Source organism: Morone saxatilis, unplaced genomic scaffold, assembly GCF_004916995.1.
Source record: "Morone saxatilis isolate NCDOM2014 unplaced genomic scaffold, NCSU_SB_2.0 Contig14, whole genome shotgun sequence".
NCBI lineage: Eukaryota > Metazoa > Chordata > Actinopteri > Moronidae > Morone > Morone saxatilis.
In genome coordinates, this window is record NW_023339696.1 from 7,556,816 (window position 1) to 7,570,229 (window position 13,414).

Sequence of the window (13,414 nt, forward strand, 5' to 3'; positions counted from 1 at the left end):
TATTAAATATTGATCCCCATTAATTGATATATTGTGTTTGTTCGCTATGTTGGTGGTACTCTTATGAAATTGTCAATAAAATCAATTGCTTAATCAAATAATTGTCATTGCTATATGGAGTCAATTTTACAAGATGTCTCTAGAAAGCTTTAACTTTCAAAAAACTGTTCTAAAAGCCTCTTCATGTAACTGTGGTGCCTCTGTAATTCCCATTATTAAGACCTCTGATGTTCTGATGTTGCAGTACTTATATCTCCTTATATGTTATATTTACTAGAAGTATTAATAACACAACGATACCGCCTGCCCTTATAATATCACATCTTTTCTTAGATTCCAGAGCTCACTGCTAATAAACAAACAAAATGATATGTAACTTGTTTATGGTGTAAAGACCATTAGAGCCTCATGTATTAACTGAGGTGTATTGTGAGATCGTAAGATTTAGGCAGATTATCTTCTTTTATGCATATTCTCTTTCCCCTTATTTTTTTTTTTTATTCAAATTATGTGTATCATATGGTGGTTGATATGCCGTAATAATACAATTAAATGGCTTAGATGATGTAAATAATATTTTACATTTACTGCCTAGTCCTATATGACGTGAGAGGTTTCAGAGGTAAAGATCTCCACAACCAATGATATGAGGACATGAATTTTGTGAAATATTAACAGTAATATTAAAAATAACAATGAGGGCGCCCGGTTGCTGGCGACCCATGTACCGAGGCTTGCTGCAGCGGCCCAGGGTTCGAATCCGACCTGCGGCCCTTTGCTGCGTGTCTTCAGCTGTCACTATCATAAAGGCAATAAAAAGCCCCAAAAAATACTTTAAAAAAAAAAAGAATAACAATGAAATCTAATAACTTAATACATTGGTTATAACTCTTAAAACGTGTAGGTTTCCCACTTTCTAAAACCAATAAATATGTCCTATTAGACACCTTTCCCCTACATTTATCAGGAAATTAAAGTTTAATGTTCACTAAACAAATCTCTCCCAACTGAAGGTATTTTTTCACCATCACGATTTTGGATAGCACTCCCCCTAAAACATATTAAATATCTCAATATACAAAATACTACTAGTACATTAACAATGAATCTGTTCTGTTCAAGTGTCCCAGTAAGTGATGACAGTGTGACAGTGAGCCAGCATGCACAATGCCAGGACCCCCAAACTGAAGCAGCTAAATGGAATTCAGTCATCATTCATTTTATTATTTATACAAGTTTTTCCTACTGTGACGTGTCAAAATGTTTTCCATCAAAAAGGCCTATTAGACCATGTTTCTTTGCACTCAAATACATTGCCTGGTGACATTTTAAAAACTGTTCGTCTGCATGTGCTGCAGTAGGAGAGATGCGCTTGTCCTTACTGCATCCAGGTTCAGTCTCCCTCTGTTTCCTTCTTGGGTGCTGGGTGTTGCCTCTCCTTCTGCATGGATCAAAAGCTGCGCCCATACAGTGTAAGGCCTGACCTAGGCAATGCTGCCTGGGGTTTCTGCTGGCCAGGGATATTGTGGTTGTCTGTGGACACATTTGCAATTAAAATATTACAATTTTATAACATGTTTCATTCGATACGCTGTGGTTTGGTTAACAGAGTGCCTCAGAGAGTATCTATTTAGTCTGTAAAATGTCTTCCTGAATTCTTTCTGCAGAGTGTAATTACATGGAAATTGCACTGAATACAATGCACTGAGAAGAGGAGAGAGCTGGGGTTAAGAAGAAACAAGATAATGTCTGGGTTAAGAGTTGGTCATACTGGACTAAAAAAACAAACATAATACAGGAAAGTGTTATTTGTATAAACATGAAAATATTACATCATATGTTTCACTGTCCAGCCTTGCAGAAATCAACTTATATTAATATATTCAGTTTCTATTTCTCTTTTATATGATTGTTGTATTACTATTATTTTATCCACTCCAGTCCAGTTGGTGGAGGTAATGCACCAATTAGTTGTTTACCACGCATACATCAAGCAGGCTGGAGAAGGCAGAGGTTGAATGAGGATAGCTGCACTTCACCCTGGTGTGAACATGGGAGTGCAAACTCAACCTCTTGTGTCTGCAAAATGGCTTGCAAACATGGTCAAACGCAATCTTGTGGGACCGCGTTTGCGGGTCCTGGACACGTCCTGGTACCTACCGATGATGAATCGAGACGGCAAGAAGGAATTTGCACAGTCTCACATCCCAGGGGCCTCGTTTTTCGACATCGACGAGTGCTCGGACAGGACATCCAAGTTCGATCATATGCTCCCGACCGAGAAGTTTTTCGCCGATTACGTTGGGAATTTGGGCATTGGAAATGACAGCCACGTCGTTGTTTACGACGCCAGTGACTTTGGGGCATTTACCTGCACCAGGGTTTGGTGGATGTTCCGGTTTTTTGGCCACCCACAGGTGTCTGTGCTGAACGGGGGTTTTAGGAACTGGGTCAGAGAGGGTCATCCAGTCACAGGGACTTACACCCGGCCTGAACCAGCCCGCTTCACCGCCACTGTAAAACACCGCTCCTGGGTGAGGTCATTTGAGGACATCACAAATAATATTGCCAGCCAGGAGTTCCAGGTGGTGGATGTGAGGCCCTATGCAAGGTTCCGCGGGAAAGAGCCAGAACCAAGAGAGGGTAAGTCTAGTTTTACATTTAATATTTACACTCAAAAAGTGTGAGTAGGAATGATTTGTTGGAATTTAATAAGTTCAAAGTAAGGTACCAATTTATTCAGAAGTCACTGTAGATCACTGTCACTGGCATTATTGTTATGTTGGCCTACTGCAGTCATATCCAGCTGAAAACTTCGTCAACTTAACTTCATATAAACTTAATTTAAAGCCCCTGAAAAAACTGGGATGTGAGACTGTGCAAACTTTAACATTAAATGATCATTTATAAGTAAGCAACAGACAAATGCAGCCCTACTACAAGGAGTTTTAACTGGTTTTGAAATAGTCTCAGTTTAATACAAATGCCTCTATATGATCTAAAAGCACACCAGACCATCAGTGCAATCAAAGACACAAGGTGGTCGAAACACTACTGCGTTTATCCACAGGGGGCGCAACAACAGCAACAACAACAACAAAAAAAGTTTCATATACAGATATATCCTTAGTATTTTTTGTTCTGTTTTTTAAAGACAATGGGACTTTTGACATCTCTATATACTTAACTGTGCTACAGGTGTGTGCAAAAAGGTAAACCACTGTGTCATCGTCCCACAGGTGTCAAACCGGGTCACATCCCTGGCTCCAAATGCATGCCTTTCTTCGGGTTTGTCGATGAAGATGGCATGATGCTCTCTCCTGAGCAGCTGAAGAAGTTCTTTCAGAAGTCACAAGTGGACCTGAATAAGCCAATCTGTGGATCCTGTGGCTCCGGTGTGACTGCCTGTCATCTGGTGCTGGCTGCCCATCTGTGCGGCGCCCCCGATGCGTCTGTGTACGACGGATCCTGGTATGAGTGGTTCACCAAGGCCCCGCCAGAGCACGTCGTCTCCGAGGTCGAAAGCAAGCTCTGAGGCAGACGAGTTTTAAGTGGCAGAGTTAAATTTACAAATCAGCATTAAACAATCACTTTATGTGACTGGTTGATTCACCAGGTCATTGATTGATCATATCTGAGATAAGCAGAGATATAAACCTAAAATCTGCTGTGTGAATGGAAATGTCTGTGGAAGCTTGTCGGAGGATTTGCGTGTGGATTTAACACATAGGCTTTATTTGAATGCGAACCCAGCCTCTAGATAATGGACTGTTTGTTGGCAGTATGGACGCAGGTCTGAGCGTATTTTTGTTGGATTGAACTAATTTTCTTGTATGTTGAAACAACGGTTGCCCTGAATTAATCCTCAGTATTGTCAGTATTTAGGACCTTGTGAAGATGGCGCTAAAAAGGGTAGTTTCATATTCCTGTTGTTTATCTTTGGGCCTCTTTTACAAGCCTTTTATTCCCATTATTTTAATACCATTCTATAAAAACTGTGTATTTTGAGCAGTTTTCCAGCCCCTTAACTGTAATAATCCAACTAAATGTGTCTGAAAAGCATTTTCCCACTCTAGTGCTTGCTCTTTATGAGCTTTTGAAGAAATATGGCACAACCTGCTGGTGCTTTAGCAGATGTGCAGTTTATAAAGATGTGCCTTGGCAGACTTCCAGAAGTCCAGTTTTACAAATGCAGCACTTATATGTGTGTGTGTGTGTTGGTGTGTGTGTGTGTGTGTCGGTGTGTGTTGGTGTTCTGTGGTGCTGCCTGCCATATCCTACACTTCACTGTTACTTCAGATAATAAAGCTGAATCATTTATTTTTTTATATGTGATTTAAATATAATTATAAAAGTCTATTTTCTTATGTTCACAATGGATTCTTATTAAAAGTTGATAGAAGAACGTGTGCATCCTGCTCTGTTGTTTGTACATCTTGACCATCCAAAGTTCACCGCGGCCGTACAATTCCCAAATGTTTAACTTCCCATGTTCTCCTTTAAAGAGCACAAACATTTCCCTCTAGCGCTCGCAGCCTGTATTATATCACAGAGCCTCATCATGGCGGCACAGACCCGGGCTCTGGTGTCAGCTCAGTGGCTAGTAGATGCAGTCAGGAACAACCTGCTCGGGCCAAAGCTTCGGGTTCTGGACACTTCGTGGTACCTACCCAAAACGAAACGGGACCCGAGAGCGGAGTTTGCGCAGAAGCACATACCGGGCTCCTCGTTCTTTGACATAGACGAGTGCTGTGACAAGACCTCTCCTTTGGATCACATGCTGCCAACTTCCAGCCACTTCTCGCAGTATGTGGGGGGTCTGGGCATCGGCAACGACACGCACGTAGTCGTGTACGACACCAGCGGCTTCGGCTCGTTCAGCGCGCCCCGGGTGTGGTGGATGTTCCGGCTGTTCGGACACAGTTTGGTGTCGGTGCTGGACGGCGGCATGAGGAACTGGCTGGCTGACGGCTACCCGGTGGCGTCTGAGTACTCCAAACCGGAGCGTAGAGAGTTCAAGGCGACCCTGAATCAGTCGTGGGTGAAGAGCTACGAGGACGTGCTGGAGAACATCAAAACCAAGCAGGTCCAGATGGTGGACGCAAGGTCTGCTGGGAGGTTCAGGGGGACTGAGCCGGAGCCCAGAGAGGGTGAGCAGGATTATAGTTTTCAAACAAAACAAAAAGAGCCTGTTCTTAGTCAACAGAGGTCAGAATTTTGTCTGTATTTCTATTATTATTATTATTATTATTATGCATGGTTGCTTTCATATGTATGTGATGCGTATATAATCTTGTGATAGTCAATACTGACAGGTTGCTTGTGTAAAATGTGTAACTTTATATATTATATATTTATAAATGTGTACAAATTGCTGTTTTGCAGTTACATCAAGCTCAATGTCAAGCTCGTATCACCAGTAGTTTGTAGTAAAAATTATTTACTCAAGGTAGATTTCCTCTGGGGCTTTCAGCCACATCTAATGATCTTCATCATCAAACCGTCTGCTGATGAAAGCCATTAGATATGTCTGAAAGCACTAGAAGGAAAAATAGTAATTTAACTTTGAGTGTTTCTCTCTCTTTTTTTTTTTTGGCTTACCACCCCCCTGTCTCACCCTCACAGACACACTGCCGGGCCATTACCCCGGTGCCGTCAACATGCCATTCACTTCTTTCATGGATGACTCTGGGAAGGAGCTGGGAACCGAGGGCCTATCCAGACTGTTCAGGGAGGCAGGGGTGGACCTGGAGCAACCACTCTGGGCTTCCTGTGGGTCTGGTGTCACAGCGTGTCATGTTGTTCTGGCGGCTCACCTGCTGGGACACCCCGGGGTGTGTGTTTATGACGGCTCCTGGTCTGAATGGTTCAAAAGGGCTTCTCCGGATCACATCCTCTCAGAGGGAGAAGGAAAGAAGCTGTGAATGGAGGAGGAAAGGCAGTGGACTTGCACAACCAAGGATGTGATGATACTTTTACAAGGGAAAGCAGTGTGTTTGCTGTCAGCAAGGGTGATAGATCAAGAGTAACTAGCCTTATAATGTACTTTCTGCTAATACTAAGGAGATAGTACAAGCCGTGAGCGGGTTGCACAGCAAGCTGTTGTGAAACCTAATCACTAACTCAACAGTTTCATCACAAACATTTAATGAAAATATCTTCTACACTATGCAACTTATTTAACTTTCCGTTATTTTAGACAAGTTTACACTACCATGATGTAACATGTTTCTGTCTAGTTTATCTCAACATGTTTGAAATGTTAAAAGGTTCAGCATTGTTAGGCCAGGGGACTTTTGATTCTTGGAAGAACTGCACTTTTTTGATAGGAGGAGGTCAGATGGATATATTGAATTCTTTTACAAATGTTACAATAAATGGATGCTTGAGGTTCTTGTTTTCTTATGTTACATACAGGTAGGGTGTCACCCCTCCCCCCCATTAAAACATGTTAAGCTCATGAAATTGAGGAAAACTAATTTATTCAGTAAACAGAAAAGTAAATATTTAGCCTGAGCCGTGGAAGACAGAGGGGCAAAATACTATAGACAGCAGAAATATTGATCGACCAATTTTAATATTTTTTTTGTCTTTTTCTTCCAGTCTTATGCTGATTTCAGTGGGAGTCAAAATGTTTTTGCAATTGTATTTTTACTTTATACAATTTGTATTTGTTGCAAAGTTACATGTTGAATAAGGGAATATAACGTAGTGTGAAAAAGGGAAGCAGATAATAGTCCCACAAAAAGACTGCAGCTTTTGCCGAGACGCAATACAACACATAAAAAAAAAATTTGGGATGCTGACGCAGAGGAAATCAAAACCAGTTCAGTCCGGTTCCAGTGCTTGATTTGAGGTGTCTGGCAAGATGCCCGATTTTCAAAACAAAGTTTATGTATTTTAGCTTCTGTTTAGTTGCCATGTTGGTTTTACAATGTACAACATTTAACTCATACGGGGCTGGAAATGCGTACAAAAATAATTTATAAATTGCTGAGCAAGTGTCCCATTTTTGAAGTGGCTGAGAAGATTGCAGTGAAAGCTGTGCACTTATTCCAACCTGCAGAGTCGTCTTTTGTTACAAGCAGTTTGGCCTTGTTCATCTTTGAATTGGTAAACATAACGAGTATTAAGTTATATTAACCACTGTTTATGCTGTCAGCTGTTGCTATGTTCCACTGAGGTAAAAAAAAAAAAAGCAAACTGTACAGACCAGAACAAAAGAGCATTATCAGTGGGCAAAAGAGAACGAACAACTCATTTTGAACAATTCTTTTCGAGCTGTGGACTTTGCTTACTTTACCTGCAGGGGTGCATATTGCCTAAAATACATCAAACCTACCACTCTGTGACTGACAGCAGCTGTGTTAACATCTATTTAGCTTCAAACACTCACTCCGCTGATGCACAAGTCATCTCCATATGCATAATGTGACAGTATAAACTATTGTAGCAATGCAAAAGTACTGAATGGTGGAGGTGCTACTGATCTTATACATGATGATAATGTATTTTACATTGTATTTTTCTGAAGCCTTCTCAAGGTCACACCATTGTAGCCCTATTACATGCTGTAGTATCTTTAGTAAAGTATTATCATTAAAAGCTGATAAAGGTAAGCCTATATTTTTCAGGATTTACACACTGATCATGACTTTAAAATGTAATGATAGGCTAATTGTATGAAGTCCCATATACTTAAAGGACCAGCGTGTAGGATATGAAAAAATTGCAGATTGTAACTGAACACCGCTCGCGTTGGTATTTGACAGCCTGAGAATAAAAACAGGCTGTGAAGTGTGTAGGAGGAACTACGATATCTCCTTCTACTATAACAAAATTGCTACTATTTTTCCACCTGAAGTATACACTAATGAAAACATACCTATGAATATTATATTCAATTTCTGCCAAAAAAGAGCCTCCTAAATGTTACACACTGGACCTTTAAATAACATTAATAATAGTGCACATATTGTATATATACAATCCAAATATTACAAATACCAGGGAAGTGAAAGGTGATTCCAGTGTGCAAACTATATAACAGCTTTCGGGGGGAGCTCACTTTTTCTTACAGGGGGGGTACTTGATTGATGGACTCCTTGATTGATGACTACAAAACAGAAAAATCACATCTGCTTCAACTACATCAGTGTTACTCTTAAATCTAAAAAACTTTATACCTCTGCAGACCAAACTCCATTTAAAAATCAGGCATTTTATCACTAACATGGATGCTGACAATCACATCTGCTTCCTAAAGTTGAGAGGTTCTTAAATGCATGGGGCAACATTTAAGAGACCCTATAAAATTTAACAAATCATGTTTTCAGCTGAGCTCAACGGTTTATTAGGACTTTACTAGTTTGCACCCTGGCTGATTCATTTCAGGGAAACATGACTCAAAATGATCGACTCCTCCGAAGTCGTGAACTGCCCATTGCGAACGCCACAACAAAGATGGCCGACCAGCAGTGACGTGTGTCACTCGGTTGTCCCGTAAAGTGCCTGAAGGTCCTACCGAAATAAACAAATTGGGGTCCTTTCTTGCAATAGGCTAGCTGTCGAAGCGGTACTACGAGTCACATTGTTTTACACAAGTGTGGTAAATTATCCAAAAATAACACCAATATATGCCGAATAGAGTGTTTGGGGGAATGTTTATAAAATCGCAGTTTCTTTCGGTGTGTACATTTACGTCCTAACTGGTCCCGTAGCTTTGGTGTTCAACGTCGAAGGGTGTGTTTTTCTTTACGGTCGCCGTCAACACAGCAGTTAGCGTTAGCGAAGCCACCGAGCTAACGTCAGTCCTCAAACCCACGTAATTCTGATAGTTAGCCAAATAAACTAAGAGGTAAGTCCAGATGAAAGGTGGCCGTCTGTCGTCTGTTAGCGTGCTAGGTCGTTTTTACCTTTGAGGGCTGTTGCAGTAGATAAGTTACCTTTGTAAGTTTCTACCGGTCGCACAACAAATAACGTTAAATCAATGTCGGTGGTGTCTCGTACATGACCAACATGTACGACTCAGTTTTCAGAGGAAACATTTGGGGCTGTGTTACTAGTTTGGGACAGCTCGAATTGAATAATTAATTTGTTTTGGGTTGTTTTTCCACAGGGAGGCGTTGATGAGCAGCAATGTCTGGCATCGCTCTTAGCAGACTGTCCCAGGAGCGCAAAGCCTGGAGAAAAGACCACCCATTTGTGAGTCATCCTCGTTTCACTATCAACTTTATTTGCCCCCCTTTTCTTAGAATTAGTTCCCCACGTGTTTATGAGTAGTAGATTACAGTTCAGGGACAGGTCAGGTTGTCCACTGATGTTTTGTGTCTGTTGTCCACCACACAGGGTTTTGTTGCTGTGCCTACGAAGAACCCCGATGGCACCATGAATCTGATGAACTGGGAGTGTGCCATCCCAGGGAAGAAAGGAGTAAGTTTCCTTCTGGCACAGAGTCGGCCACACATCAAAGTGATACTTCCACACATCTCCTGTATGACCAGCACTAGGCCCTTTCCATAGCTGCCTATTGTATATAGTCTTGAATCTGTTCGCAAATCTCACCAACTCTACCACTCGAACCCTTTGAACCACTGCTTGGACACTTGCTTTCAGGATTTCTGTAATTACAAGTTATTATTATTATTCAAATTATTTTACAAATAATAACAATAATAGCAATAACAGCCGTGCTCAGTATTCCAAAGTAAAATAAACATACCAACAATAATAAATACAGTACAGTAGTAAGTGGAGTAGCACTTCCATATAGTGAATGAACCTAGTAGACAGAAAATGATAATATATACTGACATGCATGTAATTGCAAGTTGTCACAAGATTGTTTTTTTATTGTGGTGTAGGTAATTCTGCACGTTGAACAAACATTAAACAACACACTGCAGCTTATTCTTCCATATCTGTGTCATGAATTTGTAATGACGACCGGACTAACGTTATATGAGTAATTACTGCAAGTGACTGCCTGTTTAGATCCAGCCAAACACAACAAATACGACACTCAGATGACACAAGCGAGACGTTTTTTATTGCATGAGGCTCATTTTATCTTTTGGCCTAATTAATGCTAGAAAAACACTTTTGGAAATGAAAGGAGGAGAAAGTTCATAGTTTGAGTGTTGACTTGTTATTTAAGCAAAACATGCAGGAAAAAAAACCTTTGTTCATCACATAGAGGGAGACAAAAATCCACATTTATGTCTAATTTCACTTTCAGTGTAAAATTTGTTACCTAATGTCCATATTTCTTTTTACTCTGGCTCCACATTTCATTAAGCCAATGTTTCTAGGTATGTTTACTTTGTTTAGTTCTTTTTAAATTATTATAAAAATTAAATGACGTCCTCATTGAAAGCAGTAATTTAGGGTGTCTGCAGGGTCTTAAAAAGTTTAAATGCCAATAATCAGAATTTTATGCCTTTTCAAATGTCTTAAAATGAGATTCTTGAAGTGTTGAATTTAACCGTGTTATTTCCTTGTTCTTTCATAAGACTTTGTGGGAGGGAGGACTCTACAAACTCCGAATGCTGTTCAAAGACGACTACCCTTCCTCACCACCAAAATGTGAGTACCTCCCCATAGTTTCACTCTCTGTTGAAGGGCAGAAATTTACATGCAGCTGTTTCTTCAAAGCAAAGTAGGAAAAGCTCAGGAAAAAACAAAGTCTGTACACCAGGGTTCAGTCAGTACCACCTTCAGTAAACAATGAACCTTGAGCAAAAGAAATTCAAAATTTTTGTGTAGATCCATGCAAAAACATCTTTCTTTAACTCACTGCTTTTGGATTCTGTGAATGTAGAAAACTATTTTTTAAAACTATCAACTATTTTCTAAGCCACACATTGAGCTACACTTGTGTAAATGTTTGACATGTCAGTCAAGGATGTCGATCCCAGAATTCCTTGATGGTGCTTTCAATTAAAAAAACACATGTTGTATGTTGCGTGCTAATATTGCATGATAATTCTGGTTAGTTAATTGATGAGTGTGATGGTGCAGTGCTACTTTTCCATTCTTAAATAAAAACCTTATTGAGCTTAGCCTCCAGTGGGACATCAGTGTCCCTGTTACTAAAGTGATATTCAGATGAGTTGTTGAAGAGACGTTGCAATCAGGATGTGAGGTAAATTGTTTGTCATGGAAAGAATGACAGCACTTTTATAAATCCTCTTGTGTTTTAGAGATATTGAATGAAAAACTTCAGGTAATGACAGTTTTCTACAATGACCTAATTGCACCATGTAATTGAATTTTTTCATTTTTCCACGTCAGGCTTTCTTCAAGCTTTAAAGTTCTGACTTTCTTTTCACTGATTTCCACTCAGGCAAGTTTGAGCCACCAATATTCCACCCGAATGTCTACCCATCTGGCACAGTGTGTCTGTCGATCCTGGAGGAGGACAAAGACTGGAGGCCTGCCATCACCATCAAACAGGTGTGAACACTCGCTTATCCACAGTCTCTGTCTAAAACTCAACAGTGGAGGTGGTTGTTTTAATTGATAACTTGTTTACCATATGACTTCTGAATATAACATCTTTGTGTTGTAACTGTTTTTCTGCAGTAAGGGAATGAATGCACATGGTTTTAAATGAACCAGTAGATAATCACACTGACTGCAGACTGACTGGTAGATTGTTGACTGTGTTTTTCAGATCCTGTTGGGTATCCAGGAGCTGCTGAATGAGCCCAACATTCAAGACCCAGCACAAGCAGAGGCTTACACAATTTACTGGTAAGTAAAAACCTTGGCTCGTCATAAGTCTTTTTAGACATTTCTTAAACTTGAAGTTGTGATTTGATTTTCGTTCAGGCACTCTCAGGGCAGCGCCTGTCGTAACACAAAAGAAGAAAGAAACGTCTCCTGTTGTTTCAGCACTTTATACACCGATGTGTTGCAAATGGAAGCTCTAAATAAACATGTAACTAGCATCAGCATGGTTAACAATGTCTTTGCCTCTTGGTGTTTTTGTGTTTCAGTCAGAACAGGATGGACTATGAGAAGCGGGTAAGGGCACAGGCCAAGAAGTTTGCCCCCACATAGAGAGGAGAGCCGTCCTCTGTCCCGCCTGAGCAGCCTGAACTGATGGAGGATACAAACAGGAGGCAGGCAGCGCCTGAAGGACCACTCCAATAAGAATCCAGTTTTGAGTATTATTATACTACTACACAGGTGGCAAGTGAGCCTGTTTTTCTTTTTCTTTCTTTCTTCAAACAACAAAAGTTCAATATGATCATAATGTTACCTCTTCAAGAAATATTGATGCATTTTTAATGCATAGCTGATGATCCTAGAACTCTGCTGTCAACACGGACCTTTGCTATTTGTAACTCTTGTATAATCCATATCTCCAGTTTTGTCATGAGTGCGGCTCCGCTCACTCATGCCTTCATTAATACTGTAAGTCATGCTAATGTATCGGCAGAGCTGTAGAAATAAGATCTCATGTCCAAACCACTCTCTGTGTAATGTTTAGTCTGTTGTGGCAGAGGAGGAGATTTCGCTTATTCTAAACCTTCCAGTTTTTATCAAACCATCAAACCCCACAAGTATTGTAGATAGTGTTTCATGAGTATGGGAATGAACTGGGGACAAAGCAGTCAAACGCCCAATGGAAGTCAATCCACCCATTGTGCTCTTGATTCCCTTGTTTCGTTCCTATTACGCATCCATCACATCTGAGTTTCCAGAAAAGCATCAAAAGAACACCATCAACACGTCAAATTCAGGTAAAAGACAATCCTGGCACTTATACTTTGGTTGTAAGCTAAACCGTGGCAGTTACGTATGTAGGAAGTGGCGCTCCGTCCACCTCAAAGAAGGGAAGCGTTACGGGTGGAAAATGGAGCACACGGGTCAGGGTTTTGCTTCCACCGATGAGTTTAAATCATCCTTTATTGCAGTGGAGCTGAGGTAAGCTTAGTGTTAAGATTCTTTTTGTGAATCCAACTGGGAGCGAAAGTATTTTTTCAATGACGGTTTATGCACTTCATGCACATTCAACACCAGCACGTCATCTGCTTCCCAAAAAGAAATGCTATAGTACGAGTTTCATGGTAAAAGTAAACAAAAACGGTTGCTGTGTGTTCGTTTTTGGCTTTCAACCGATTAGAAATAGCATCACTTGGAGTTATGTTTTTCCCATAATGCTTACAAAATGAACACACACCTGTATAAATCAAAAAGCTGTTAAATCTTCAAGTTGATCTGGCAAACAGAAGCTGAAGGATCCTCATTGGAATGGCCTCTCAACCAGCAAGGAAGACAGATGAAAGTGCACTTGAGAGTAAACAAAGGCCTGAGATTTTTTTGCCTCTGAATATATGAGTGCATGTACATAATATAAATAATGAAATTGTGGAAGTTATGTTTTATATTGTTTTAGCCAGTTGAC

The 13,414-nt window shown here is 40.4% G+C and overlaps 3 protein-coding genes and 1 long non-coding RNA gene across 6 annotated transcripts; 3 read left to right on the forward strand and 1 right to left on the reverse strand.

The window, feature by feature from the left end:
* Positions 1-890: 890 nt before the first annotated feature.
* Positions 891-4,807, reverse strand: LOC118323325. Its single transcript, XR_004796489.1, has 3 exons — positions 4,671-4,807; positions 3,189-3,531; positions 891-1,533 (listed from the first exon to the last, which is right to left on the reverse strand). It is a non-coding gene; the product is annotated as an uncharacterized LOC118323325 (long non-coding RNA).
* LOC118323323 (thiosulfate sulfurtransferase-like) lies at positions 1,846-4,242 on the forward strand. Its single transcript, XM_035655271.1, has 2 exons — positions 1,846-2,643; positions 3,240-4,242. The coding sequence occupies exons 1-2, from the start codon at positions 2,019-2,021 to the stop codon at positions 3,533-3,535; spliced, it is 921 nt and encodes a 306-aa protein (XP_035511164.1). The 5' UTR covers positions 1,846-2,018; the 3' UTR covers positions 3,536-4,242.
* Positions 4,552-6,465, forward strand: LOC118323324 (3-mercaptopyruvate sulfurtransferase-like). The gene is made up of 2 exons (XM_035655272.1): positions 4,552-5,150; positions 5,626-6,465. Exons 1-2 carry the CDS (start codon positions 4,562-4,564, stop codon positions 5,922-5,924), a joined length of 888 nt encoding a protein of 295 aa, XP_035511165.1. The 5' UTR covers positions 4,552-4,561; the 3' UTR covers positions 5,925-6,465.
* Positions 6,466-8,534: 2,069 nt separating this feature from the next.
* Positions 8,535-13,020, forward strand: LOC118323030 (SUMO-conjugating enzyme UBC9-like). Of its 3 annotated transcripts, none has more exons than XM_035654944.1 (7): positions 8,535-8,857; positions 9,119-9,204; positions 9,349-9,432; positions 10,512-10,584; positions 11,345-11,454; positions 11,675-11,754; positions 12,000-13,020. In XM_035654944.1, exons 2-7 carry the CDS (start codon positions 9,139-9,141, stop codon positions 12,061-12,063), a joined length of 477 nt encoding a protein of 158 aa, XP_035510837.1. In that variant the 5' UTR covers positions 8,535-8,857; positions 9,119-9,138; the 3' UTR covers positions 12,064-13,020. The 3 variants fall into 3 exon arrangements, with proteins under 3 accessions (XP_035510837.1, XP_035510839.1, XP_035510840.1); XM_035654946.1 differs by having other exon boundaries at positions 8,543-8,608; XM_035654947.1 differs by having other exon boundaries at positions 8,555-8,575.
* Positions 13,021-13,414: the final 394 nt, after the last annotated feature.